Source organism: Cordyceps fumosorosea (genome assembly GCF_001636725.1).
Source record: "Cordyceps fumosorosea ARSEF 2679 chromosome Unknown scaffold_1, whole genome shotgun sequence".
NCBI lineage: Eukaryota > Fungi > Ascomycota > Sordariomycetes > Hypocreales > Cordycipitaceae > Cordyceps > Cordyceps fumosorosea.
Window position 1 is genome coordinate 2,011,806 of NW_017387301.1, and position 25,767 is coordinate 2,037,572.

At 49.5% G+C, this 25,767-nt stretch overlaps 7 protein-coding genes across 7 annotated transcripts; 4 read left to right on the plus strand and 3 right to left on the minus strand.

Moving 5' to 3' along the window:
- Positions 1 to 373: 373 nt before the first annotated feature.
- On the minus strand, positions 374 to 6,309 carry ISF_00648 (1,3-beta-glucan synthase component GLS1; the record flags this gene model as incomplete). Its single annotated transcript, XM_018844255.1, has 3 exons — positions 374 to 704; positions 761 to 6,082; positions 6,134 to 6,309. 3 exons carry the CDS (start codon positions 6,307 to 6,309, stop codon positions 374 to 376), a joined length of 5,829 nt encoding a protein of 1,942 aa, XP_018708705.1.
- Positions 6,310 to 10,164: 3,855 nt separating this feature from the next.
- Positions 10,165 to 10,894, plus strand: ISF_00649 (GDSL Lipase/Acylhydrolase family protein; the record flags this gene model as incomplete). Its single annotated transcript, XM_018844256.1, has 2 exons — positions 10,165 to 10,481; positions 10,504 to 10,894. 2 exons carry the CDS (start codon positions 10,165 to 10,167, stop codon positions 10,892 to 10,894), a joined length of 708 nt encoding a protein of 235 aa, XP_018708706.1.
- Positions 10,895 to 12,106: 1,212 nt separating this feature from the next.
- On the plus strand, positions 12,107 to 13,939 carry ISF_00650 (hypothetical protein; the record flags this gene model as incomplete). The annotated part of the gene is made up of 1 exon (XM_018844257.1): positions 12,107 to 13,939. The coding sequence occupies one exon, from the start codon at positions 12,107 to 12,109 to the stop codon at positions 13,937 to 13,939; it is 1,833 nt and encodes a 610-aa protein (XP_018708707.1).
- A 248-nt stretch (positions 13,940 to 14,187) lies between these two features.
- On the minus strand, positions 14,188 to 14,905 carry ISF_00651 (Mog1/PsbP/DUF1795, alpha/beta/alpha sandwich; the record flags this gene model as incomplete). Its single annotated transcript, XM_018844258.1, has 3 exons — positions 14,188 to 14,491; positions 14,560 to 14,775; positions 14,829 to 14,905. The coding sequence occupies 3 exons, from the start codon at positions 14,903 to 14,905 to the stop codon at positions 14,188 to 14,190; spliced, it is 597 nt and encodes a 198-aa protein (XP_018708708.1).
- A 1,220-nt stretch (positions 14,906 to 16,125) lies between these two features.
- On the plus strand, positions 16,126 to 16,802 carry ISF_00652 (HIT family protein 1; the record flags this gene model as incomplete). Its single annotated transcript, XM_018844259.1, has 5 exons — positions 16,126 to 16,159; positions 16,212 to 16,294; positions 16,348 to 16,416; positions 16,477 to 16,560; positions 16,626 to 16,802. The coding sequence occupies 5 exons, from the start codon at positions 16,126 to 16,128 to the stop codon at positions 16,800 to 16,802; spliced, it is 447 nt and encodes a 148-aa protein (XP_018708709.1).
- A 223-nt stretch (positions 16,803 to 17,025) lies between these two features.
- Positions 17,026 to 18,468, minus strand: ISF_00653 (CRAL/TRIO domain protein; the record flags this gene model as incomplete). Its single annotated transcript, XM_018844260.1, has 3 exons — positions 17,026 to 17,477; positions 17,534 to 17,675; positions 17,734 to 18,468. The coding sequence occupies 3 exons, from the start codon at positions 18,466 to 18,468 to the stop codon at positions 17,026 to 17,028; spliced, it is 1,329 nt and encodes a 442-aa protein (XP_018708710.1).
- Positions 18,469 to 22,328: 3,860 nt separating this feature from the next.
- On the plus strand, positions 22,329 to 24,912 carry ISF_00654 (Aconitase-like core; the record flags this gene model as incomplete). The annotated part of the gene is made up of 4 exons (XM_018844261.1): positions 22,329 to 22,442; positions 22,543 to 23,246; positions 23,375 to 24,686; positions 24,739 to 24,912. The coding sequence occupies 4 exons, from the start codon at positions 22,329 to 22,331 to the stop codon at positions 24,910 to 24,912; spliced, it is 2,304 nt and encodes a 767-aa protein (XP_018708711.1).
- Between the last annotated feature and the right edge of the window lie 855 nt (positions 24,913 to 25,767).

Consider the following 25,767-nt stretch of genomic DNA (forward strand, 5'->3'; position numbering starts at 1 on the left):
CCGGAGGGAGGGCATCTACTTACGGTAGCCTGGCTGCAGATTACCCAGTAACCCGCTTACCTAGGTACCAACTATCTAATATCTGCCTGCTTGGGAGTTTATTAAGTTATATAATCCTTCAGGCTTCGATTCTAAGCTTGAGCCGTGAGCCGGACGCAGCTACCAAGGCAACACGCACATCATAGCGACTACTGCAAAAGTCTGGCCACTTCCCAATTTGAGCAGAGTACCAACCAGAAACTTCTTTATTAACCCTATCCGAGACAAAATGATCAAAATATAACAAGAACGGGGTAAACAATCTAATAATCAGTACAATGGTTTGTAAAGTTGCAAAACATGTGCTTTTCAACTATGCGCAAGGTTACCAAGCTTAGAAGAGACGCAGTTTCGAAGACCCATCCGTAGATGTCGCAGATGCATCACCACCACCCGCTTTTGTACCAGTCTCAGTCTTGCCGTCAGTGTTGTTGTGGTCCAGTCCCCAAGGCTGCAGAAGGTACATGCCAGCCGGGCCTCCATTGCGATCATATAGGGCTTTGAAGATCATGTCACCGAGAACCTTCTTGCCAATGACGCCGGGAGCAACCACCAACGCAAGGAAAAGAACGAAGAGAACAAAGTACAGTATGGCAAAGCGGATTACGCGTCTGCGACGGAGTTTTGACTGCTTCATGGAATAGATGGGGGGACGAATCTGACGACTGCGTGTGAAGTATTAGTTTTAGGTTCCATCAATTTCCCGGTCAAACAGACTTACCTAGGCAGCAACCAGAAGAGCATCATGGAATGGATCTTATCGATCTGTGGGGTCAAGACAAAGGGGGCCATCATGAACAAAATCCAATGGCCCAAAATGAAATCGGCGGAGAACATGCTGAGTTCCGTAATCTTGCAGAGAAACTCTCGCGCCGGTTGAGAAATGGAGTGCCAGCCCATGGAATACCATTTTCCGTTCCAGAACGCAATATTGGACTGATCAGTTTTGAACTCCCTCGTCAACGCCAGCGACACGATGAGTTTGAAAACAAACCGCTGGATACACATGGCGGCGATTATGCCAGAGAGGGCCCTGGCGAAGTTGAATCCTTCCAAAACATACATGACTTCAAAGAAGATAATCATGAAGACTGCAGCCGCACCGTGGGCAATACCTGCGAGAACGGGGCCAAACTTCTTGCAACACATGTTCAGAACTGGTCCCATGCAGCACGCCATACCAAACATGGCTGCAAGAACACCAGCGTTGATGCCGATAGGCGCAAAGGCAACAACTGCCAATCGAATCAATGAGCCAGAAGGTCCAACTTCGAAGGCGGGCGAAGGGTTCTGATTGTTGGCGGTAGTGACGCCCGTCTGTGCATTCATGAACAAGTAAGCAACAGTTGTAGTGGCAGCAAGTAGCAGCGGCGTGAGGATCTCAGTGAGGAAAATGTTGGCCACAGCAGCGCGAGGGACGTCGGCAGACATCTTGGCAGAAGCATCGCCCATGACTTTGCGCTTGTAACCTGTGATGCGAGTGCGGGAGAGTCGGCAAAATGCGATCCAGGAAGAAGCATGCGAGCGAGAATTGCCTCGCGACAGCCAACGAAGGAAGTCACGGTAATCAATAAAGAAATCGGTCCAAGCAAACTGATGAGGGTTGTACAGGAATGGAGAAATAATGAGACCAAGCAAGACGATCCAGAAGTAAGTCAGAGCCGGCTGCCATGCCGTCGCCGTCGCGAACAGGAGCATCATTAGCAATCTGGCACCAAAGTAGATCGACTGCCCAGCAAACCGCGAGTACAAAACGCCAAAAGGAATACGAGCTGTTGCGAAACCACGGCCGGTACCGATATATCGTGCACCGCCAAATGCCAGATCCTGTTGGACGGAGTTGGCATAAATCTGGCAGACAAAAACTTCGAAAAAGGGGGATAGGGAGCAGAACTGCTTGATGAAGCGCAGAGCCGCACGCCAGACACCGCGTTCTGTCAGCTCCTGGACGATGAGGGGCACGAAGGAGATGAAGAAAACGAAGAAAATGGAGATAATGCACCGGTAAATCCAGCCCATCAACTCATCGGTATTGGAGCACTTCGTGGGGTAGAGAGGGTCTGTGATCGGTTTCTGCGGGTTGTAATCGCAGCGAATTGTTTCATGTCGAAGGGCACCAATGGACATCAGCGTCAGCATAAATGACTGGACAGACAGCATGATGAACATGTTGTTGACGTGGAAGCCGGCGTGGGCATAGTAAAAGGACAGGAATCTGTCGAGAGGGAGCTGAGTACCGAGATAGTAGTATTCTCGAGAGAGCCATTGCTCTCCCATGCCGGTACCAATCTTGGTGGTGAAATTAAGAATGGAACCAAAACCAAGATCGCGACCCTTGCCACACTGGTAGTATTCACAGTGCTTAATGCGTCCACCACGGACAAGTGCATTCATACCCGCAAAAATATCCTCATTCAAGTGCAGTCCCTTCTGCGCCTTTGATACGCCGCCTCGCGTTGTCATAAAAATGCCGTTAAGGAAATCAGGATGGCCGTAGTGAAGTTTACCACCAATCTGTGCCATGGTACGCGCAAAGAGGGTACCAAATGTCTGTTCCTTTCCGGCAGCGACGTCACCGAGAATACCAATATTCTCCGAGAAGATATATTCACGAGCACCGAGAATAGCAACGGGTGTGTGGACATCGTTCTGCACTCCAGGTGTGTAGGGCGATTGGTTATCCGGCTTCATCTCCTCGAACTCTGCAAGAACACTGCGAATCTTTAGGCATTCTTCCAGGTAATTGTCTTGATTGGCGTCAATAAGTTGAATGTATTCACCACGGTAGAAGATGATTGCGTGATTTTGATTGTCAGATTTGCCATCGCCCAAAACCGGGTTGCCAGAGAGCTGAACGCGGAACTTGGGACGCCTCATACCGTTCTCCATTAGTTCCGAATGACCGTCGATCAGTGCCGAGTAGAGACGAGGTTCCTCGCCTTCTGCGAGTGGAGGCTCTTCATCAAGGTAGGCAATTTGAAGATCTGGGTAAGCGCGAAGAAGAAATTCCGCATTCTCCATCTCTTCCTTCTTGAACTTAGAGTAGCGTTGCATGGAAACGACCAGTTTGAACTTGCGCCGAGCCATTCTCTCCAGTTCTCGCTCTAGCTTTTCCGAATTTCCGCCGAACATCTGAACAACCTCCGGGTTCTCAACACGATAGAGGAGTTTGATAGCACGGCTGTAATTCATAAAGCCGGAGACCGTACGATAGAGCGTTTGGGATCGCAATGATGCCCAAATACGAGTGCGGAGGGTGTATTCGGGGGCTGAGGACTTGAAGCCGATGCAATAGAATGGCAGATCGTCGATTTTACTCTTCGCCGTGTCTTTTTCGCTCTTCTCCGGTTCACCATTCATCTGAGCTGTCTCATCCGCTAGAATCTTTGTATCCTTGACAAAGCATTCCCATTCATGAGGATGTAGCTGCTTCAGGTATTCCAAGAGGGTCACACGGGAGTAAGGTTCGTCTTCACGGATGATTTCCCGCAGGGAGAGAAGAATCTTCTCACTGTAGTGAGGAATCATAACCGTAAACGTGGGCATGTTGTCGACAGGTACAGGCTCGGGAATTGGCGTCGACAGAGACTGGGCGAAGAATGATATGCGACGTTCAGCTTCGCTGTGGCTCGGGAAGAATTCTGTCTTGAAGGAGTGGTCTTCCTGGGAAACGAAGAACGTTGGGGCGCGAAGTGTCCGTTTGCCCTCCTGTTCAGAGGGCACCTGATGATACAACAGCTTTTGCACATGATCTATTGCAAGCAAGTGCTCTCGATACATCGAGATGACGATAGCATTCCAGACTTGGGAGATCAGGACTTTGGGTTTGTATTTGATCTCCATGTCAGTCGTTGCGAGTACCTTAGAATAGATACGCTTTGGAAGTCTTGAAAAGATGTTGCGCCACGGAGTCCAGATCGATGAACCAATGTAGAATGAGCGTGCAATGGAGAAGACGGTGTTCAAGATGACATAGAAGAGATATGTGTCCAGGAAGAAGAAAATCAAATCGGTGAAGGTCATGAGAATGAGAACAATAGTAGGCTGGTGCTTGCACAGTATTTGCTGCGTTTCCGCTGTGTTTCCGAACATTTTATCGCCCAAACAGTCAATCTTCATGATCGAGAGGTATCGAATTGGATCACGGAACGAGAGAGTGAGATATACGTAGGATTCGCCGAACTTTGCGCCAAAGACAGTGAGCCACAAGCCAAAGGACATGGCCATGTCGTTGCCAGTTAGGCGAGGGTAACTGGCTGTAAAAGTCTGGCTTGCCACGTATCGCCGGGACTTCTTGGTCAGATAGCTGCCAAAAAGGCCTCCAAGAGGCATAACCGAGAAGAAAAGAAACGTGAAGACAGCAATAACAAAGTGGACGATGCCTATAGCTTTATCGATAGGAGTGTCCTTGTTCCTCTGGTCCGCGTTTGTAGCCTTGCCATTGCCATGAAACATGAAGACTTTAACACCTGGTGCAACATTGAGGACGAGGATGACAATCAAAAATAGCAATCGCTTCGTGAGATGCTGTGCCCCGGCCCAGCGGCGTGGAACGTACACCCATTCAGCCAACGTCGCGAAAATTTGAATCAGTGACGCGATGGCGCCACCAAAGCCGACAATAGAGAATTGCTTCGAGGCGGGTGGTTGGTTGTCCTTCTGCTGCTCATACTGGTAGGTAATAAGCGATGGCGCGTTGTGGGAAGTGTAGAACCAGAACATGGTCAAATGAATGACCCAAATACGGTTGAAGTTGAGTAACAAATGAAACCACGAGCGCGATTCTTTGTAGGTTTTGAAAAAGCACTTCTTCCAGTTTACCTCCTTTAGCTTGAGGTAACGTTCAGCAGGAGGCAAGTCAACGAGTTTACTTTTGTCCTCGAGAACGATGCGCTCAATACCTTCGGGGTACCAAAACAACTGGTTGCAGTCATCGTAGCCAATAATATGCTTGTGGTCGCGTTCACGGCGAACATAGACGCCGTTGAGAATCTCATATCCTTGATCGCGACAGTATTGATACAAGGGCGTGATAACGTTGTTTAGGAAGGTAAATTCCTCAACAGGCTCAACGAGCGCCTGGCAGGCTGGAGAATTGAGATAGTCGTCCGCGCATTTGAAAATAAAGCAGAGACATTCAGGCATAAAGCGAACCTGATTGGCCTCCCCCCAGCAGAGCAAGTAAAGGGCAATTTGGCGAACACGGTCATACTGAGACATGCGGTTCATGCGCGTCTTCCAGCGATACTCCGCGGCCTCAAGACTGTCATCGCCCTCGAGTTCTTGAAGAGTTTCGGCTTCGTTCCCAGCATCGGCACCCTTCTTTTTGCCCTTCTTGGCTTTGCGCTTTCTGTTCTTGGTGGAGGCATTGGCAAAGCCCACAGCATCATCCAGGTCAAGATGAGCAGCGAAATACCATTTGCGGTAATTGGCATTATCACCTCCGACATAGTCAGCGTGGAGGGACAGGAGCGCCTGATTGGGTGTCATGCGGGAAGCTCTCGAGTCCAGAAGCGTCATGAGATGATCGTACATGTTGCGCATGCTGTCGCGTTGAAATCCGAATTTTGAGGTGAGGTCGAGAAAAATATCCTCAATCTCTTCCTTCGAAAGTGGAATTTGAGCGTCAGATGTCCAAGCGGGATACGGCTCTTTGGAGCGCTGGCTCGGTAGGCCGTTACCATACTCCATACCGTAATTTGGGGTCGAAGCACCGGAGGACCTATTACCGCCGTACGACATCTGCGAAGATGGCGGGCGATAGCCACGTCCACCATCTCCATATCCATTATATTGCTCATCACCACGACCATAATAATCCATTTCCGCAGCGCGAGCCATGTCGGATCTCATCGTGAAGTCGCTGAACGTCTCAGACTCTTCTTCAGATGGGTGGCGGCCACCTTGAGCATATCCCTGGTTGTATTCGCCATCATAATACCCTTGATTATTATTGTAGTAGTCATCTTGATACTGATCATGGCCATCGTAGTAGCCCCCATCTTGATGGTACGGATTGTTGGCATCGGCGTGGTAATATCCACTAATTGAGGTTAGTTGGCCGACTTCATCGCGAATAGAGAGAGGTACTCACGATTCATCATAGTAACCGTCGCCTTGGGCTCCTTGGGCACCATGGTCGCCGTGTGCACCATGGTCGCCTTGGCCATTGTCATAGTACTGATCGTCTTGATAATATCCATCACCGTGTCCGGCCTGGGCGTAGCCCTGGTCGTACTGGTCGTGATGACCGCCCTGGTAGCCAGACATGTTGTTTGCTGCAATCGGCTGCCAGAAAAAAGAGAATTAGCGTTGTGCTTGAGAGGGTCTTTTACAAATGAATTGACAAACCTGCGACTATATTACAACATTTGTTGCAATCGGAAGGTTGGACCAGTGTGTCAAGAAGCAGCAAGGTGGAAAGTCCTTGTCGCGATTTCGTCCGGCTAGATCAACTAAGTGCGATTGGGAGCGGGCGATAAAATCACACCGAAAGTATCGAGAGAACGGAAACCGCCAAGAAGCGAACGACGTCGTCGGCAGGACCTGCCTGTTGAGCGCAGCGAGACTGCGACTGGAAGAAACGAATGTGAATAGAAAGGAGAACGAGAGAAACTGTTTACTATCCGCAGTGCGTGTAGTAGAGTAATAGGCGGCACAGCGAAGGGAGGGTGTTGCCCATACAGAGCAGTAGCGTTGTCTCCTATCCTGCGATGTTGGTGATGGAGTTGGAAGACGAAGAGCGACCGATCCATCAAAAATCTCTTGGGAGGAAGGGGGCCAGGGGGGGAATGTGGCGGTGCTGTCATTCGTGGCCTGCCTTGTGCTTGTCAAATCTGGCATAGGTAAGCTTGGCTAGTGTACGTACGTACGTACCTATGTACATAGGTATTCGTGCAGCTCGTGCCTACTCGCCCCGGTACATAGGCACCAGAGCCAAGGTACCCCTTTGATAGCATACATTGCATTCAACCAAAGGTAGAGAGTGGCCAGGAGTAGGTACCTCGGTTGGATCAAACCTCGGTGGGGTACGCCTGCCAGCCTCCCTTTTCCGTGTACCAGTAAGAAGCCAGCCCTGCCTGTGTTCCAGGGGGAAAAGCTGGCGATGCCCCACTGACTCCGGCTTATCCGCCGCTTGCTCAGCAGGAAAAAATAGTTAGGGATGGCAGGAAAAACGTGAAAAAATCGATGGGCTACGATTAATGGTTCATGCTCTACCTACTTGAAGCCTATAAGGCGAATGCTGATCACCTTGTCGGTTCTCATGCCCATTTGCCTGCCAAACCAGTGCACTGCCTACACCTATCTATGAAAAGTTTACTGGTACAATTACTGTGATGCCAGGCTGATTGAGTGACGTACTTGAGGTACACCAAGCTAAAATCGGGGCACCACAAATCAGGTTCCTCTTGTTGCTGGGCTTCTCAGGGGTACAACCTTCCATGGTGCTATCAGCGCTGCAGGGGGTCAACGCAAAGTGGCTTATTGGTACCTGAAAATTGGCAGACAGGAGTTGGGTGCATGGCATCGGATCCATCCATTGGTAGCCCATAAGTACGGATACGTGCCTTCACCAGCTGCACACGAGAGCAAAAGCTACCTTTACTTGAACTGGCAGTGCAGCGTAGACCGATGGCAGGCCGCACTAATTGGGAAACCGTCACAGGTTATTGATTTATCAGGCAACGCAGGTATCAAAGAAAGAAATAACTATGCCTCACTAGATCCCCTCTTCATCCGAATTGAGAAAAGCAGCTAGCGCATCATCTGAAAGTTCGGACTCCGATGCTGAGTGTTCTTCCAGAGTTCTGCCATCCTGATCCCAAGCTATACTCTCATCTAGCACCAGAGCTTTGCCAGTCGAGATATCCACGGTCCGAGTTTCAATTGCCGGAAGTGAATGAGTTAATATTCTCAGCATCCTGGGTGTTTTCCTTCGAAGCACAAGGCTTTCCGCCTGCGTCTGCATGTCTGCTCTCAATTGAAGAATCCCTCCGCCGCTAGAACCACAGCGTCGAGAGTGGGTGGCCGATGTTCGCCATGAAGAGTTTGTAGCCAGACTCAGGTTAACCACAACTTTATTTAAACGTAGCCCGTTGCTATCAGTCCGAGGTTTTAGTGCGTTCGGGGCATATAGTGCGGGTGCGTAGTTGAAGGACTCGTAGATTACCAAGAAGAGCGCCAATAGTCGGGCAAAGTTCGCAGCCAGCCTCTTGATATTCAATTGAATCCCAGAAACCGACAGCCAGATCCAGCACTAGAACGGCAAGACTGTCTGCCGAGAGCAGCGAGCGCATCGTCGGCAGTGAAATATAGTCCCACTAACTTCCGAGAGGACTATGCGGGGGGAAGCAGCAATGGCGGATATCAAGAATGCGCAACTCGCGACAGCCCTTAATAGAGCAAGCTGGGCAAGGTCGTTCTCTAGCGTTTGGCGGTTAACCAGAGAGTCTGCCTCGGACATGTCATACATGCCCGCATCTTCACTGCTTAACGAGTGCGGGCTGTTCAATCCCCCCCAAGATTAAGACTCAAAACCTCGCAGCAGCTTATAAGGGCCGATGGCTGTTTTGAGAGTCCCAGCGTCGACTGCACGCCTCAAGGTGTAACCGCAAAGGATGATTCGCTTCAGACACTGGGGAAGAGCGAACTCGTACCACCGTTTGCAGATCGTCAAGTGGTTTACATTCTCTTGAAAAAAAAGACGATTCGATATGTTCGAAAATGAGTCGAAGGATTTCGGGGGGCAGTTGCAGAAGTAACATAACAAAGGACGAGGCATAGAGTTCTGTTAATAAGGGCTGAGGTTTGTACCAGGGCGATAACGATGCTCTCTAGGTACTAATGGAACTAGTCGACCCCACTTATTAATGACCGAAAAGTACAAACTTGTTTCAACTAACATACTTTTAGTACGCGCCCTTTTAAAAGCATTATAAATTAAACATTAAGTAAGCATACTAATTCTAAATGATATAAGGAAAAATTGATAGTACTTAATATTATAATATATAATACGAACGAACAAGTAGTGAAGAAGGTGCATTGAATCTGATAGAGAGGAGAAGGAGAAGATACTGGAGGCTATGTACCTGAAAGGGGGGGGCCGTTAGCCCCTCCTACCCGATGTATGCCTCAGGCCCTCAGTTACTAAGGAGCGATTCAATACACTCTATTCCTTGAATTAGTATTTGAACCACGATTGTTAAGTAGCATGTGTACAGGGCAGTTCTTAGTAGGAACAGTTCTCCGTTTGATGGTTAAATGCAGTTTTCGTTAGTGCATTTGAGTCCGTTGTCTGCCACTGAACGACACTCGTTGCATCTTGGATAGTATCGACACATAAGCCCTAATAAGCCACCAGTGAGAAGGTGGTACCGCCGTTTTGCTGCGCGACAATAGGTGACTAGTTTTGCATGATTAACTGTGCCGGCGGTTTGTGAATGTACATTGCGAATAAGTGCAGAGTGTTTCTAAAAAATAATATGTGCGCGGAAAAAAAGAAAGTTTAATGATCGATTGTTTTCATGGCTTTCTCAGTTGGAAGGTCAAGCTTTATAGCCCTTGTCTGTCCTCGTTGGGGGGGGGCCTGGTGCATTTGGAAATAATGGGCAACTTCATATTTCGGAAAGACAAACCAGCCGTGAAAGTCCTGATGGAAAGGCAATGCAGCGTCATGAAAAGGCAGCCTATCCCCCTCATCCTCACAAAAGGCAAGCCAGCCTCATGCCTCCTCATCTATTTTCCTCGTCCAAACTCAGGCGCCAGCGTACTCTTTTAACCAAACGCCTTTGGATACTCTATTATGACGGAAGTCCCAAACAACCACTAGCAGGGCTTTGCCAGCTTGTCTCCGGGGTCGGACAAGTACAAACGAATCAACCGTCTCGTATGCGGTGCAAATTTTGCCTATCTCGAAGCACAAGGCTTAGAGTCGCGACGGAGGCACCAGCCAAGTCTGCCTTTAGATGTTAAGTGCAGCGTCGATGTAACGCACTTCACGTCTGACTTCAATATGTCATCTTCAAGGTTGAATTCTCGGATAAGGTTCGATGGATCGCACGAGTCCCATACAAAGACTTTAGCGACAGCGACAGAGTCTCGGTGCTCAGTGAGATTGCTACCATGGCTCTCATTAAAAACCACACCACCATTCCTATCCCTCAAGTTTACGATTTCGAAGCGTCAACAAACCACCATTTCGGCTACCCTTACACGTTGATGGAGCGCTTGCCTGGCAATCACGTTTCAAATGGCGTGGCGGAGTCGATACCGGGAGAGCATCATGCCAAAATAGCCAGACAGCTGGCGAATGTGTTCTCGGAACTCCAGAATCTCACATTTACCCGCATTGGACGCATCATGTGCGGGGATAAAGCTGATGGACCTGTTGAGGTGATTCCCATGGCTTGGCATTGTTCGCCTGGGCCTCTTGAAACGTCGTTTGAATATTTTTACAATCAGAGACAAGCAGTTGTCAGTCTGCCCAGAGGTTGTTGCATTTCCGGGCTTATCAGAGGAACAGAATCGACCCATTGTCGAGCTAAAGAATCTTGTTCTGGAAATTCTGCGGGAGATGGAGAAGACCCAGAGAAAACGGCGGCCTCTTGATAGCCCTGGTTTGGAAATGGAAGAGACAAAGCAGCTGACACTTCTTTCCACGTATATGGCTTCCAAAAGTGCAATAATTACCCATCGCCAGTACATGGCAACCCCACCTGGAAGTCTCTTTGCCTGTAAACGAACGGCGAAACTTCTGTACGGAGAAACTGTCACCTGGGAGCAGCTGCGGCAGATATACGGCAATGCCGCTTGTCTAGATGGCCAGTACAGCTGGCTGGAGGACTGGGATTGAGTCTAGTCGTTGCACAGTTGATGAATACGACCATGTGAAGTACACGACGATACAATCCGACCAGGCGGCATTTCCTTTCACTCTCTAGCTAGCCAATACTGGGTACTTCATGATTTATATGCCGCACTTACTCGTTGCACCAGTGTGATTGTTTCTTGCTGAGCCTGGAGCCAAGCCTAACTAGCTAGGTATTCATGAATAGCTGGATTGAACGACGCCTCACTAGTGACTGTCGCCACAACATCCAGCCCCACGAACTTCGAAATTAAAAAAGGAGTGTCGAGGTCTGATAAATGGGGCGCAATTGGGAGCTCCGCAATATTGCATAACTTCATGCAATGAACTAACTCGGTGTACCTGACTGAACTGGTGACTTATGTATGTACCAATGGCAACGCACCTCTCCACAGTCCCATTTGTCTAGGCATCATGAAATCATACGATGCACAATGCGCCCCATTCCTGGCAGACGTATGTTTTTAGCCCCCCATCGGGTTCCTTGTTGTTGGAGGCTGGGAGTGGCAACGAAGCTGAGAAGACGGCGATCGATCCTGGCCTATGTGGGCCTCCCTACCTTGGTCGCCCAAAATCCTAAAATAGCTCGACCTGGGCGCCGACCTACATAGTAAGTTAACAAGGACATATAGTACGATTACAATTCATAATCAACGAAAATGGCGCATTTTCAACGGGTGGCGGCCCAGGTTCTCCAGGATGCGGCTCTTGTGTGTTCTTCTGACATTAGAACTTCGTAGGTGCTGGTTTATCCAGAGTACCTTAGTACCCATAACGATGAGAGGCAGAGCAAGAAACATTCATTTACTTATGTGCCTGGTGATTTATGCAACTGTCTGGATATCGTGCTAGTCGTGACTACAAGATGATTCTCGTTAAAATATCACGCGTCGTAATCTTCTGGGTTTCACATCAGCGGGAATAACAAGTTCATGTTGTAGCATCCAATCATTTGGTTTATTTGGTTATGTGCATCACGGCTGTAGATGGATTACATAAACTCGCAGCAATTCGAGAAGGGTCACGTGATGCGGCTGAGGGTTGTCTTGGTTGTCCTGGCAACATACCTAAATAAACCATGGGCCAAGGCACGAGGGCATCTTTCACTTTCTAGCCCGCCCAACGGTAGACCTTAACGCTCCCACTCTTCATACGAACAGCAGCCTACAGAAGCGCCTGCAAGCTACGACAAACAGCATGTCTCGACTGATAGACCAACTCGCCCACCATGATGAACCCGAGGACGAACCCACGACCCAAGAGCTCCCAAAAATCCGGCTAGAACCCAAGACTCCCATGCGGAGGAGAGAGCTTGTACCAAGGTCTACCGTGCAAACATCTACACGCAGAGTTCGTCGCCTGGATGGCGAGAAGCTCGCTGCCGCCAACCCTCTTTTCCAGCCTTGGACCACAGAGAGCTCTAAGAAGGTTCTGGACTTCTCCAGGAATCTATCACCTCGTAAGGCTGAGCTGAAGATGAGAAACCCGCTTATGGGAGACGCTGTCTTAGCCAACCGAAGACAGACACGACAAGCCGCCAACACCACACTCCTCGGCTCCACGATGCTTCACTCCACGGTCTCGGACCATGATTCAGCCTCAACATCGTTCTCAGAGGTTGACATGGGTGATGTTACCCTGCCTGCAAGCCTCCAGCTTGCAAGCCACCCCACTGAGTTGTCCCAGCGCATGGCTCGATTGAATAAGGATAACTGTGTCACTATACTCGAGGATAGCATTTCTCTCGACAGCGCTGGGCTCGAGGACGACGGGCAAACTATTAAGGCCGGACTCAGTCGCAGCAGCGAGACCATAATTACCGAAAGCATTTCCCTACCACTCTCACCCCAGGATGCCAATGTTCAACACCATGTTGATATACTCCGTCCACAATTCTCCCAAATGAGCGTCCCAGCGATGGACAGCGCTGAGAAAGAGAACACCGATGTAATCGATATCCCAGTCGTCAATGAAGACAGATTAGTCGAGCAGCTGGCAGATGAACAACTCTGGGGCAATGAATCCAGCAACGATAGCGAGACTCCGGGTTTCGGCATTACACTCTCGCGACAGCCCTTGACATCTCCCCGAAAAGCACGCGGTGTCCCACAACCTCCCCACACGCCTACAAGAGATGAATTCTGGAGACAGAGTCTTGTTGATTGCTGGAATGATGAGCATAGCCCTCGGAAAGCTCTGAAAGCAGCTATACGATCTCCATTTAAGCAAGCTGGCCCTACTAAAGCCAACAAAATGTCATTCGAAGCTGCCAAGTCCACACTCGCTGTTCAGTTTCTCAAGGAGCTGGACCACCAAGTCACGGACGGAAAAATTACTCAGCTATCTGAATCAACAGGAGGGGTCAAGATCGAATGGTCGAAAACTCTCAACACAACGGCTGGACGAGCAAACTGGAAAAAGGAGACCGTCCGGACTGCTCCATCAGATGGGACTGACGCTATCGTTACCTATAATCACTATGCATCTATCGAGTTGGCTGAAAAGGTGATCGATGACGAGAGCAGGCTTCTGAACGTGCTGGCCCACGAATTCTGCCATCTTGCCAATTTCATGATCAGTGGTATCACAAACAACCCGCATGGCAAAGGATTCAAGCATTGGGCTGCAAAGTGTTCACGAGCGTTTTCCAGTCGTGGAATCAAAGTCACGACGAAGCACAGCTATGAAATCGACTTCAAGTATGTATGGCAATGCGGCGGTTGCTCATGCAACTACAAACGGCATTCGAAGAGTATCAACCCCGAAAAACATCGATGCAGCGGGTGTCACGGCAAGCTGGTGCAAATCAAGCCGGTCCCCAGAAATGGTGGAAACCCCAACGAATACCAACTCTTTATCAAAAATGAGATGAAGACCTTGAGGCAAGAGAACCCAGGTAGCCCCCAGAAAGTCATTTTGCAAAAGGCTGCAGAAAAGTGGGTGAAGAGATCAAAGTTGTCGGGATCGCAACCCGCGCAAGAAGTCGGCGATATTGTCGCTCAGCTACATGGTCTTAGCTTGAGGGAGTGACGACCACGCGAGAGATTGGGATGCTCTAACATTGTATATAAACTGTATCATGATCATTTGCAAACATCATTGCATTTCTCAGTTGTAAATACTACAAAACTATGTCTGGTTCACATGACTTGTTGAACTCAACTTGTTACCCACTTTGTAGACTGTCTTGAGTATCTGACATGTGGCAGTCTTTTTCACGAAACAGTCTCACAGAATGCCAGTAAAAACATCTTGATAAGGAGGTTTGCGCATTCATACTACTTATCAATAACGAAGAGACCCCAGTCCTTGATATTGAATGACTTCCAGATGCGTGCGGAATATTCGACGGCGTCACCTATGAGCTTGCCTTGTCTGCCTAGCTCTAGATCCACGTCTTCTTCGTTGTACTCCCCTTTAATATGGGGCACATTTATTGTGATTAGGATATCTGTCTTGTATTTCTCGACTCGCAGAAGGGTCATAATTATCGCCGTGAAATCGGGAGACGACGACCCGTCTCTGGACTGGCTCGATTTGGGTGTCTGCGTCGCGATAAGAGTATAGGCCGGGTATTTAGACCTGTTTTGAGGGTTAGATAATAGAAATCGTGCGAAAGCAATCTGCCATAGACACAACAAGACACATACTCTAGGCGACTGAACTCAGTGACGGCAGTGTTCCAGATCTTGACGCTTTTGATGTCGGATCCGACTAGCTCTTCTAGATGGGTCGAAATAGCACGGCCGTCGATCTCATCTCCCCTACCCGACTCTCCTACACGCTCAGTTATGTCGAAAATTATGCTGGTGAAGCCATCCTCATCGATCCACACTTCTTGGTTATCCGGGACCTGTCGCAGTTTACTAAAAAAGAGTCAGCAAAGAACGAGCCCTGAATCAAGTAACAATAGCATTACCTGACATCTGCGAACTTCTCGGGGAGATCGCAAACCACAGCGCCGCCGTATAGCGACGTGCTCAGGAAGTTTGGCATGTTTGGTCGTGGTGCTCTGCGCTTTTTGCGTAGTCTCTCCGGATATCTGACGTCGCAAAAGGGATTCCTGGGAGCGTTTATGGACTGCAAAGCGCCTGAAACGAGGAAATCTCTCCGATAGCAGTATGTAGCCCGCCCAGTATTGGCTGAAGAAACGCAATGCGCCGTGGCGCAGTCGAAGCTGTGACGAGATGAGGCACAGAAACCAGCTTCGGTGGGGTGATGTGGGGGCTATCCTTCCACAACTACGTCACATCGGGAGTGTTTGATAGATATCTACTTAGTAGGTCGTACATGATAATTGCTAAATTGTTTTGGTAGCCGTGTATAATAAACGTCCCGTGAATCACTATCCGTATTGATTTATAAAATACTTTCTTTATATTTCTTCGACCCGCCGACTTTGGGTTGAGAATGACTGCTTTGCCTCGTAAACAAAGGAGGCAACAGACAATATTTAAACGGTCAATGGCCAAAGTCCAGTTTTCTAGCAGCAAAAGTCGTCAAAAAAAATATCTTGCGAATCATCGAGGACTTATTGATACCTAGATGAATTTTTGCGAGCCGAAATATAGGCAGGCGATAGCGGCAAAAAGAGAATCGAATCTGGAGACTCCAGACGAGTAGTGCCAAAGATTGGGAGAACGGAGTTCGCTGGGCCAATCCCACGGTCACATCTGGTAAAAGGCAAGAGGTGAGTTCGATGGAAGGTCCCACTCCAATTCGATGAGCCCGTTATTTTTGGCTATAGCCCTATGTCAAAGATTTCGCAGCTCATAAAGTATCTTTTCTGGCAGTATAGAACCACAATAAAAGATATCAGCTTCCCCCCGCCCGCTACTATTCCATTTCCTTCTCTGCTCCCACAATACTACTAGATAGCCAGGCGTAGCTCCCCATCAACGTGAATAGTCAACGAAAACAATTTGGCGCTGACACCCTACATCATCACAAAAATACCTGACGACCCCACAGTCAGCTCCCAGAGCCACCCACCTACCTACCTATGTACCTACCTACCTGTTACCTGCTAGTTAACTACCTAAGTAGTTACTACTAAAGTATGTATGTATGCATGTACCTACCTAGGAGGTAGGTGCCAGTAGGTGCGGATATATACATACAAATTGCCACCTCCGCAAGCTCCTCCTCACCCATTTCAAACAATACAACCACGCCTAAGATCCCGTGCGGCAGTTTGAGAAACCTATAGAGCCATCATGGCGGCGTGTATTTTTTGCCGTATTATCAAGGGTACGATGCCAAGTCTATCTATTCCCGAGACTGCTACTGATTGATCACCTAGGTGAAATCCCCTGCATGAAGCTCTTTGAGACTGAGAAGACGTTGGCATTCCTTGATATCGGCCCTCTCAGCAAAGGACACGCAGTAAGACCTATATATCTAAAAGCCTGCGAAATATCTCACATGTGACGAAAAAGCTTGTCATTCCTAAATTCCACGGCGCAAAATTGGCGGATATTCCCGACGACCAGCTTACGGAAATTCTGGTAAGCAATCTTTGACGTTATTCGCACACTGTTCAAACCTGCTAACGGTTGATACAATAGCCGACCCTCAAGAAGCTGGTGTCCGCGACCGGCGCTGCCGATTATAACATCTTGCAGAACAACGGCACTATTGCTCATCAGCAAGTTCACCACGCAAGTTCACTCATCTTTGACTCCATCCCAGTAACAACTGCTGACTGCTCTTCCAGGTCCATTTCCACATGGTACAAAAAACCGGCTATAACGAGCGCCCCAAAACGTACACTAACTTTGAGCAGATTCCAAAGCCGAATGAGACAGAAGGCCTTGGCATCAACTGGCCGGCCACTACCGGTGACATGGACAAGCTGAAGTCTCTCTGCGAAGAGATTAAGTCCAAGATGTGACGGAAATAGAGCTACTGTCTGAATGATCAGTTGTTTGTAGTAGTCAAGCATGGAGAGGGGTGCATGGAGTAAGGAGTAGAGTAAGGTGATATGAAGGGGATGTTATTCAATCTATATGGGAATTCAAGAGTGTTACGAAAGATTCCCTCGCCACCACAATGTGCAGCTGTACATCATTGTACAAGTTTGATGCGGTGTGGCACATATCAATCTAGCTGCTGTATTAATTGGTCGTCGCCGCACCTGGGTAGAATGTGATCGCGCCATTCGCACCAATGACGCCTTGACGGTCATAAAGTGACCTGGCGCGGATGTATGGATCCAGCTTCCAGTAGTTTTCTTTCAGTTGTGTTGCGAGGGAGTCGCGTTTTTCGCGAGCTCGTTTACCACTCTCATTTGCACCGTCACGGAGCCAAGCATTTGTAGCCTCTTCGAACTGTTTCACGAGCCCAGCTCTCTCTTGAAGAATACTGTCTCTAGTAACAGTATCTTGCATGGCGGCATTCTCATTTTCCTTGGGCTCGATGTATTTGTACCCCCAGTCTTCATCTCCCTCGAGTTCTTTGGGGATCTGACTTGGCGCGATGAACTCTTCCAATCCGCTTCGGCCGTTGGTGAAATGAACCTTTGCTGCGACAACTGGGTCCAACCAAGGCTTAATAACACGCCAAATACCTTCGATTTACACATTAGCAGGTTTTTAACATTATGAATACCTGGGACACCCTTACCTTGGAAGAGCCAGGGGGCATTCTGGATTAAAACGGCACCGAGGGATTCAGGGTAATTCGCCTCGAAACATTTTATCATAAACTTCACAGGGGCATAGTCCATATTGGACAGAGTGAAGTTTGTCATGTCGAAGATGATTGTCTAATTACTTGATTAGCTGTATGTTTGTTATCTGGGTCTGGAAGGATACTTTACATACCGCTGTCTCGACTGGTGCACTAAGGAGGAGACGCGCAGTTTCAATAATGTGAACTGTGTATTTCTCAATGCTTTCGGCACTCTGCTCGCCGCCGTGGTGCAGGCGAACACGGACAACGCAAATCGGTCGACCTTCTCTGTCCGAACCATGAAGAAAGCTTTTACCCATGCGAAGCTGGGCGAGGAAATCAGCCCCTACCTGTTTTGCTCCACCACTTCCATGTTGTTCATCATGTAGAGCACCAGCCTCGCCGTTTTTCATGATGTCACCATCCACCTTCATTTCATTCCTTCTCCAGTGGACAGCTGCAACGAACATGACAAGGGCTTGCTGGACGTTCCATTTGCGTGCTCGGAGAAAGCGTAGCGCGAGAACATCTGGATGATCGTGCTTCGTCATCTCCCAGATGGACTCTCGGATTGTTTCAGCTGACTGTTTGGCCAGAATCTCGTTGTATTGCTTATTCAGGCCAAACTTGTCTTCATCAGCAGCAGATTTGCCAGAAGAATCTGCATTTTCATTCTTTCGGAACATGCTGAAGCCCCATCCGCCACTGCTTTGTTCGGGCTCCGGCTCCGGCGCGGCAGCTTTCTTCGCAGCATACTTCGCAGTACCATTCGCGCTTTCAGACCAGCCAGACACATTGGCAATAGCCTGCCAGAATTCCTGCAGCTTCTTCTCTTGTTCGGCAGAGAGATTGCCGAGGTGTCCAGCGGGGATCTCAGCGGTCGTCATCGCGCAAGGCAAGACGTCGTCAGCCAGCTCTCCAATACCAGTTATGGCAGAATGGAAGTTCCAGTAAAACGCTACGGTCGATACAATAGCAGCGAAAACAAAGATCGAATGGGAGGAGTTACTTTGTAGGGGTACCGAGTGATCTGACAGTAGGCGCTTGTAGTGGCTCGCGCAACTTGAACCGCCTGCTTCAGTGGCGCTTCTTTTGGCTAGAAGCTTGATGGTGCTTGTTTGCTGGCGTGCGGATGCTGTTGGTGATAATAATTGGTTCGTATACCAGAGTGAGCAGTGTTTTCTGGCCTTAAATGCTCGAAGTAAGTTCCTGTTCATAGGTAATAGAGGCGAGCTTGGAACTTGAAGCAGGCTGTTTGGCTAGGTAGTCCCCCTCGGTTATGACGTTGGGATTGTGCGAATAGGTGGGAGAGTGCTAGTTGTCGGTAAGCAGCGAAGTGTCCGTATAGCGATTTGAGTACGGCGGCACTGCTATGCGTGAAGCCGGCAGCAGAGGGATAAGGGCTGAAATATATTGGACAAATTTCAGCTCAATCGAGCTCTAGGGTGCGTTGGCGGTGATCTCTTGTGATTTTCACATAGTCTTCTAGACAACCCCGCTGGCCCAACTCCCGCCCCACAAGTTGCTATAGCACCGACATGAGCGGATTAGTTGGGAGAACCTCCAAGTTGGGACGCTATGTAGCAGTACACAGTTTTAGTCCCACGCTTGGTTTCTGCGTGCTGATTCAAGAACCTGTCGTTGGAGAGTAGGTGGGAGAGAAGGAATTACTGGCTATGTACCCTCTGAGAAGGCGATTCCATGGCATTGCTGGGTGAGGGTTGGAGAGGCCAATTGGTGTGGATGTGCGGGGCATTTTCGTGTCACGATTAGCTGTCTGGACGCGTACTTGCTAGGTAGTACTTTCTCGTTCAAACTCGAATGAAGCGGTCATTTTACTTGCCTCGGTCTAACTAGTCAATCGCAGAATACTGAAAATCCGAACATCGCTGAAATTTCTGACTTGCCCAATTCGCCAGACAAGATTATCAATCCGGCTAAGAACCCCAAACTCTCGTTAACGCGGGTCAACAACGTGTCGCCGAAATGACATTGGAGGCAACGGATCCAACTACGAAGCGCCCTGGCTCGCGCCCACGAACACCGCGGCCTACCACACCGCTACGTCCCTCATCGCGGTCATCATTCCGTGATTCAGGGCGAACAGCAGGGGACGGTGACTCGCCATTTCCGCTCAACGCATTCGAGCCGGCATTCGCGGAGCTTTCGGATGCGATGACAGACCTGGAAGCGAATATGATGCATTTTCAACTAATGCATGAAAGCTTGGCACGCTTTGGCGAATCCTTCGCCAGCTTTCTATATGGCCTCAATATGAACGCCTTCTGCGTGGATTTTCCAGAGGTATTTTTATACCGTGTCAACAACGACGTCTTGAAAGTTTGTGGCTAAGTATTAAAGGCACCTATTCTTGAGTCGTTCCGACGCAGTCGACAGCAAGACAATCAGCAGCTGGAGATGGCCAAGCCCGAAACTGACACAGAAGTAACTTTTATGTGAGCTCTACCGTTATCAATTAATCAGCCAACGCTGTTGTCTGTTTGCTGGCCCTGTCGTCGCTAACTTTGTATAGGACCACCGAGGTATCCTTCATTGACAACCCTCCAGCATTCAATAAGCCGAAGACGCGAAATGCGCCTCAAGGACATCGCCAATCGCGCTTACCAGCTGCACGAGGCAGTGCAGCTAGAGGTCGAGCAACGACTCGCGCTTACGGTAGAACGAGCGGGCTTGCGCGACCAAGAGGCCGGGGTGTGAGGTAACCGGATAACCCTCTAAGGATTTTCGAATGAAACTAGATGCCGCAAACATGCATTTTCATAAACCATCATGCCACCATCTTCACGTCCTCGCTGGCACTCGGCGTGGCGGCTGGTTCGTCTATCGTGTTGCGTTGGGGAGGAGTATAACTCCCTCCTGGAAGTCTCGCGGCATCGGCCCCTTCGCGTAATTGCTTCAGACTAAGGCAGGCTACTATCAGTATAAAGAAACTAATCTGGGCAGGACTGAGAACAAACCGTCGCTTATGAGGCTTTCCGCGGGTGTGGGATACCAGGGCCGCATTCGTATCGAACCATTTAGCGCATTCTATACAATAGTTTCGACCAAGACCGGGCAGCTCCTCTGTAGCCTTAGCATCCTTGAACCCTCCCAGATGTTTTGCAGAGGCAAGGTCGGCTTTTATTTGATCGAGATCCCTACCCAAGTTAGAAAACCTTTGCTCTACTCAGTGATGATGCACTTGCCTTGTTTTTCTTCTTGTCTTTGTGACGGTCCTTTTGCTCGCGACACCCATTGTATGTTTAGCGCGACGTGAAACCGATGTAATTACTCGCTTTCTGGTGTATGATACATATGGTATATGGTGAATTTAATGGCAAGAATCGACACCATGCCTGGAATTTTTGGTGGGGATGCGGCCTTATCGTTATCCAGCAACAAAAATCACGTGGAGATTAGCGGCTTCCGCAGGCACCACATTCTGAAGTGGGATTATATGTTCTGAGGATTACGAACATTTATTAACGGATACCATCATCAGTACCAGTTAGACTATAAAGCACTATAATGTATCATGCATTTAAAGGCTTCTACGATGTGAGCCACAAAGACTCAAAGGAGCCGTTAGTCTTAAAGTGTCAAGAAATTTGCATACTCGTCACGTAAGTCTTAAGACAGGTAACTTCCAAGGTCTGCCTGCGCCCATATGCGCCTGCATCCTAAGATATGAATGCCAGAATCCTTGACCCATTAAAAAGGGTCGACAATGACTGTCCCTTACGAAGAATTGTCAGCCATATCAACTATGTATTAGCTTTGTTTGGATAGGACTTGATGGTCATTTTGATGGGGCTGCTGTATTTTTATCTCCTCTCGTAAGTCCTTAAACGTGTCGGGGACCGAGCCAAGGGAGGCCAATTCCGACCAGCGGTACGGAACGAAGGCTTTACTCACGGTGACCGACACAAGCCCGGTCCAACCGAGGTCAACGTTGGTCTACAGACCCGAAAAAAGTTTGCAGGGTGCACAGTCTTCTTTCATTTACTGTGGGCTGGCAGGGGCTTTCCGCGTGAATGGCCCATCGGTCCGGCGAATGCTGGAACACCAGGCTCTTTTTGAAGCATCGTTAGCGTGCATGTGGCTTGGTTCACCCACTCGTTACATCCGGCCACATACATACCTGGTAGGTAGGATTTGGCGCGGTCATTTTCATGTGCTGTAATTCGATTACCGACCGCGCATGCCCGGACTTGCGATAGAAACAGCCTGGAGAGCTTCTCTAAGTGGGAAAAAATGAGGCTGCACGGCTACCGCTATTAAGTGGTTGCTGGGCAAATTGCCACTATGATCGCAGGCTTACGTGACGTATGAATGATTTTTGACATGATGCGGCCAGCATGTTGTTTCGCCTCCCGACCTGCTTGCCCGTGTTCTCGGCGCAGTGGAAAGCCATGACCCCGGCTCAGTCCGCACAGCCCATGACGAAAGCGACGTGAGTATTATTTTCGCCTGTGCCGTGAGTGGCTGGTTTCTTCCAAAAGCCTCAGAATGTCTCCACACGACAAGCCTGGAGCTGTGCAACCAGACAGTGGATCCGCCGGGGGCCATCCTCTGGCCAGCTCGGCAACAAACCTAAGAACTCCTCACATCGCCTGCCTCTCCCTTCCTTTCTTTTATAGCCCTCCTCCCCCACTGACTTGTGGAATTGACTTTTCTCCCTGAGTGAAAGGCCTCGCTCGTGTGACCTATACAAACACTCTCCCCTCTCTTCACAAATTGGCCCAGCATGCTTGCCTCAAGACAGGTTCTGGGCAACGTTGCCCGGAGCCGCGCCTTTGCCGGCACCGCCGCCGGCATCCGTCGCCTCGCCACCGTCTCCGACTCTCCTCTGGACAGAAAGGTACGCGACATTTATTGATCACGGGTGCATAATTTTGCTGCACGATGCATCGCGATCTTCCTGTCTGCAGCACAGCGCTAACGAGGGCTTGTCCGTACAGGTGCGCCAGAACAACTGGGAGGAAAGCAACTTCATCAACTACAAGAAGATGTCAGAGAACCTAGCTATTGTTCGCGGTCGCCTCAACCGACCCCTGAACTATGCCGAGAAGATTCTTTACTCTCACTTGGACGATCCCCATGGACAAGAGATTGAACGTGGCAAGTCGTACCTCAAGCTTCGCCCCGACCGTGTTGCTTGCCAGGATGCCACCGCGCAGATGGCCATTCTGCAGTTCATGTCGGCCGGCATGGATGCCGTGGCCAACCCCAGTACTGTACACTGCGATCACTTGATTGAGGCTCAGGTTGGCGGCAGCAAGGATCTGGCTCGCGCCATCAACATCAACAAGGAGGTCTATGACTTCCTCTCCAGCGCCTGTGCGAAGTACAACATTGGTTTCTGGAAGCCCGGTTCCGGTATTATTCACCAGATTATCATGGAAAACTATGCCTTCCCCGGCGGCCTTCTCATTGGTACCGACTCCCACACACCCAACGGTGGTGGTCTTGGTATGGCCGCTATTGGTGTCGGTGGTGCTGACGCAGTCGATGTCATGGCCAACTTGCCCTGGGAGCTGAAGGCTCCTAAGGTCATCGGCGTTAAGCTTACTGGCGAGCTCTCGGGCTGGACCTCGCCAAAGGATATCATTCTCAAGGTCGCCGACATTTTGACCGTCAAGGGTGGTACTGGTGCCATTGTCGAGTACCATGGTCCTGGTGTCGACAACATCTCATGCACTGGTATGGCCACTATATGTAATATGCAAGTAGAACCAACAACGACGACGGGCCGCCGTCGTTCTCATGAACTCATGGCTAACCATCTCTTAGGGGTGCTGAAATTGGTGCAACCACGTCCGTTTTCCCCTTCAACGACCGCATGTACGACTACCTTGTTGCCACTAAGCGCAAGGACATTGGCGACTTCGCACGCACTTATGCCAAAGAGCTTCGCGAAGATGAGGGCGCTGAGTACGACCAGCTGATTGAACTCAATCTCTCTGAACTCGAGCCTCACATTAACGGACCGTTCACACCTGACCTGGGCACGCCAATTTCTAAATTCAGCCAAGCTGTGAAAGAGAACGGCTGGCCTGAGGAGCTCAGAGTTGGCCTCATTGGCTCTTGCACCAACTCTTCGTACGAAGACATGTCCCGCGCTGCGTCCATCGCGCGAGATGCGCTCGACCACGGCATCAAGGCTAAGGCTGCCTTCACGGTTACCCCTGGATCTGAGCAAATCCGGGCCACCATTGCCCGTGATGGCCAACTTCAGACTTTCGAGGAGTTCGGCGGTATCGTTCTTGCCAATGCATGTGGTCCTTGCATTGGCCAGTGGGATCGCACCGATGTGAAGAAGGGTGAGGCCAACTCCATTCTTTCCTCATACAATCGCAACTTCACTGGTCGAAACGACGGTAATCCCGCAACCCACTCCTTTGTTACTTCGCCCGATCTTGTCGTGGCTCTCACCATCGCCGGTTCTCTGCACTTCAACCCCCTGACCGACAAGCTCAAGGACAAGGACGGCAATGAGTTTATGTTGAAGCCGCCTACGGGTAACGGTCTTCCTACTGCTGGCTATGACCCCGGCAACAACACCTACCAGGCACCTCCCAAGGATCGCTCTACTGTCAATGTCCAGGTTGCGCCCACATCGGACCGCCTCCAAGTTCTTGAGCCTTTCCAGCCTTGGGATGGCAAGGATGCCAAGGACATTCCCATTCTCATCAAGGCACAAGGCAAAACTACCACCGACCATATCTCTATGGCTGGTCCTTGGCTCAAGTACCGTGGCCATCTCGACAACATCTCCAACAATATGTTGATTGGTGCTATCAATGAGGCCAACGGTGAGGCCAACAAGATCAAGAACTTCACCACCGGTGACTGGGATGCTGTGCCTGCCGTTGCCCGTGATTACAAGAAGAAGGGCATCAAGTGGGTCGTTGTTGGTGACTGGAACTATGGTGAAGGCAGTTCTCGCGAGCATGCTGCCCTAGAGCCTCGTCACCTTGGTGGCCTGGCCATCGTTACTCGTAGCTTTGCCCGTATTCACGAGACGAATCTGAAGAAGCAGGGCATGCTTCCTCTCACCTTTGCCGACCCCGCTGACTACGACAAGATTAAGCCCGATGACAAGGTAAACTCTATTTCAACACAGGATTTGCGACTCTGCTAACAATTCATTACAGGTTGATATTCTCGCCACCCAACTTGCGGTCGGAAAGCCCATTACTATGGTTGTTCATCCCAAGGATGGCAAATCTTTCGAGGTCTCTCTGCAGCACACATTCAACGAGGCTCAGATCGAATGGTTCAAGAACGGCAGTGCTCTCAACACCATGGCTAAGGCCGCCCGCAAGTAGGATCAAAAACACTTTTCGAAGGGAATTATACCTAGGCGCTATTTTTGCATGAATTATTTTACGCTGTGAACAGAGAGAAGGAGTTGGTCGGGCTCAGAGTGGCGCTTTCGAGTACAAAGGCTGCGTCGCTTGTTTTTTTTTTTCGGTCTGGAAAGACTTGTTATATTTATGTGTACCAAGATAAAAAATTTCTTCAACTTACTGAAATGTGATTGAGAGTCCTCCCTGTGTATCTCGATATCGTTGCGACATGTAGAGGAATGCTATCAAGCCCAGGACAGAGCATCGAGCACACTTCCTACTACCCAGGTATCTTATCAATATATTAATACTATGAAGATTGAGGGTGGTAACGCTGTTATCCTGAGGTGCCTGAGTGGTGGAGCATTCCACCGCAGCTGGCAAGGCGCAAGGTCACGTGTCGATATGCAACGACCCCTTGAACAGCGCTGCGAGAAACGATGACAGCGACAACCTGCACTTCAACTAAATACTTTCTGGCGAATTGGCCCTCAAACTGCGGGAGTAGCTGGTTTTTCGGGAATCTCGTGTGTTGAGATTATCGCGCCGGCGACATTGATCCGACTGGCGGCTATTCTTTTCGGATACAGGCTGGCGCAGAACGGCCCATCGCATCACAAGCCATGCCGACCGTTCGACTTCCTTTACTTACAAGAGCTATCGTTCTGATTGTTCGACTACCTCTGTTTACAAGAGCTATCGTTTCTGTAATATTTTTGCTCTCGCTTCTCAGCCTTCCAGGATTCTGGGACGTGCAAGCATGGGGCTCTCTCGTTCCTAGCAAAGTATCCCTCTTCGCAGGTGCGCACTCTCGATACAAGACAGAAATCTCGA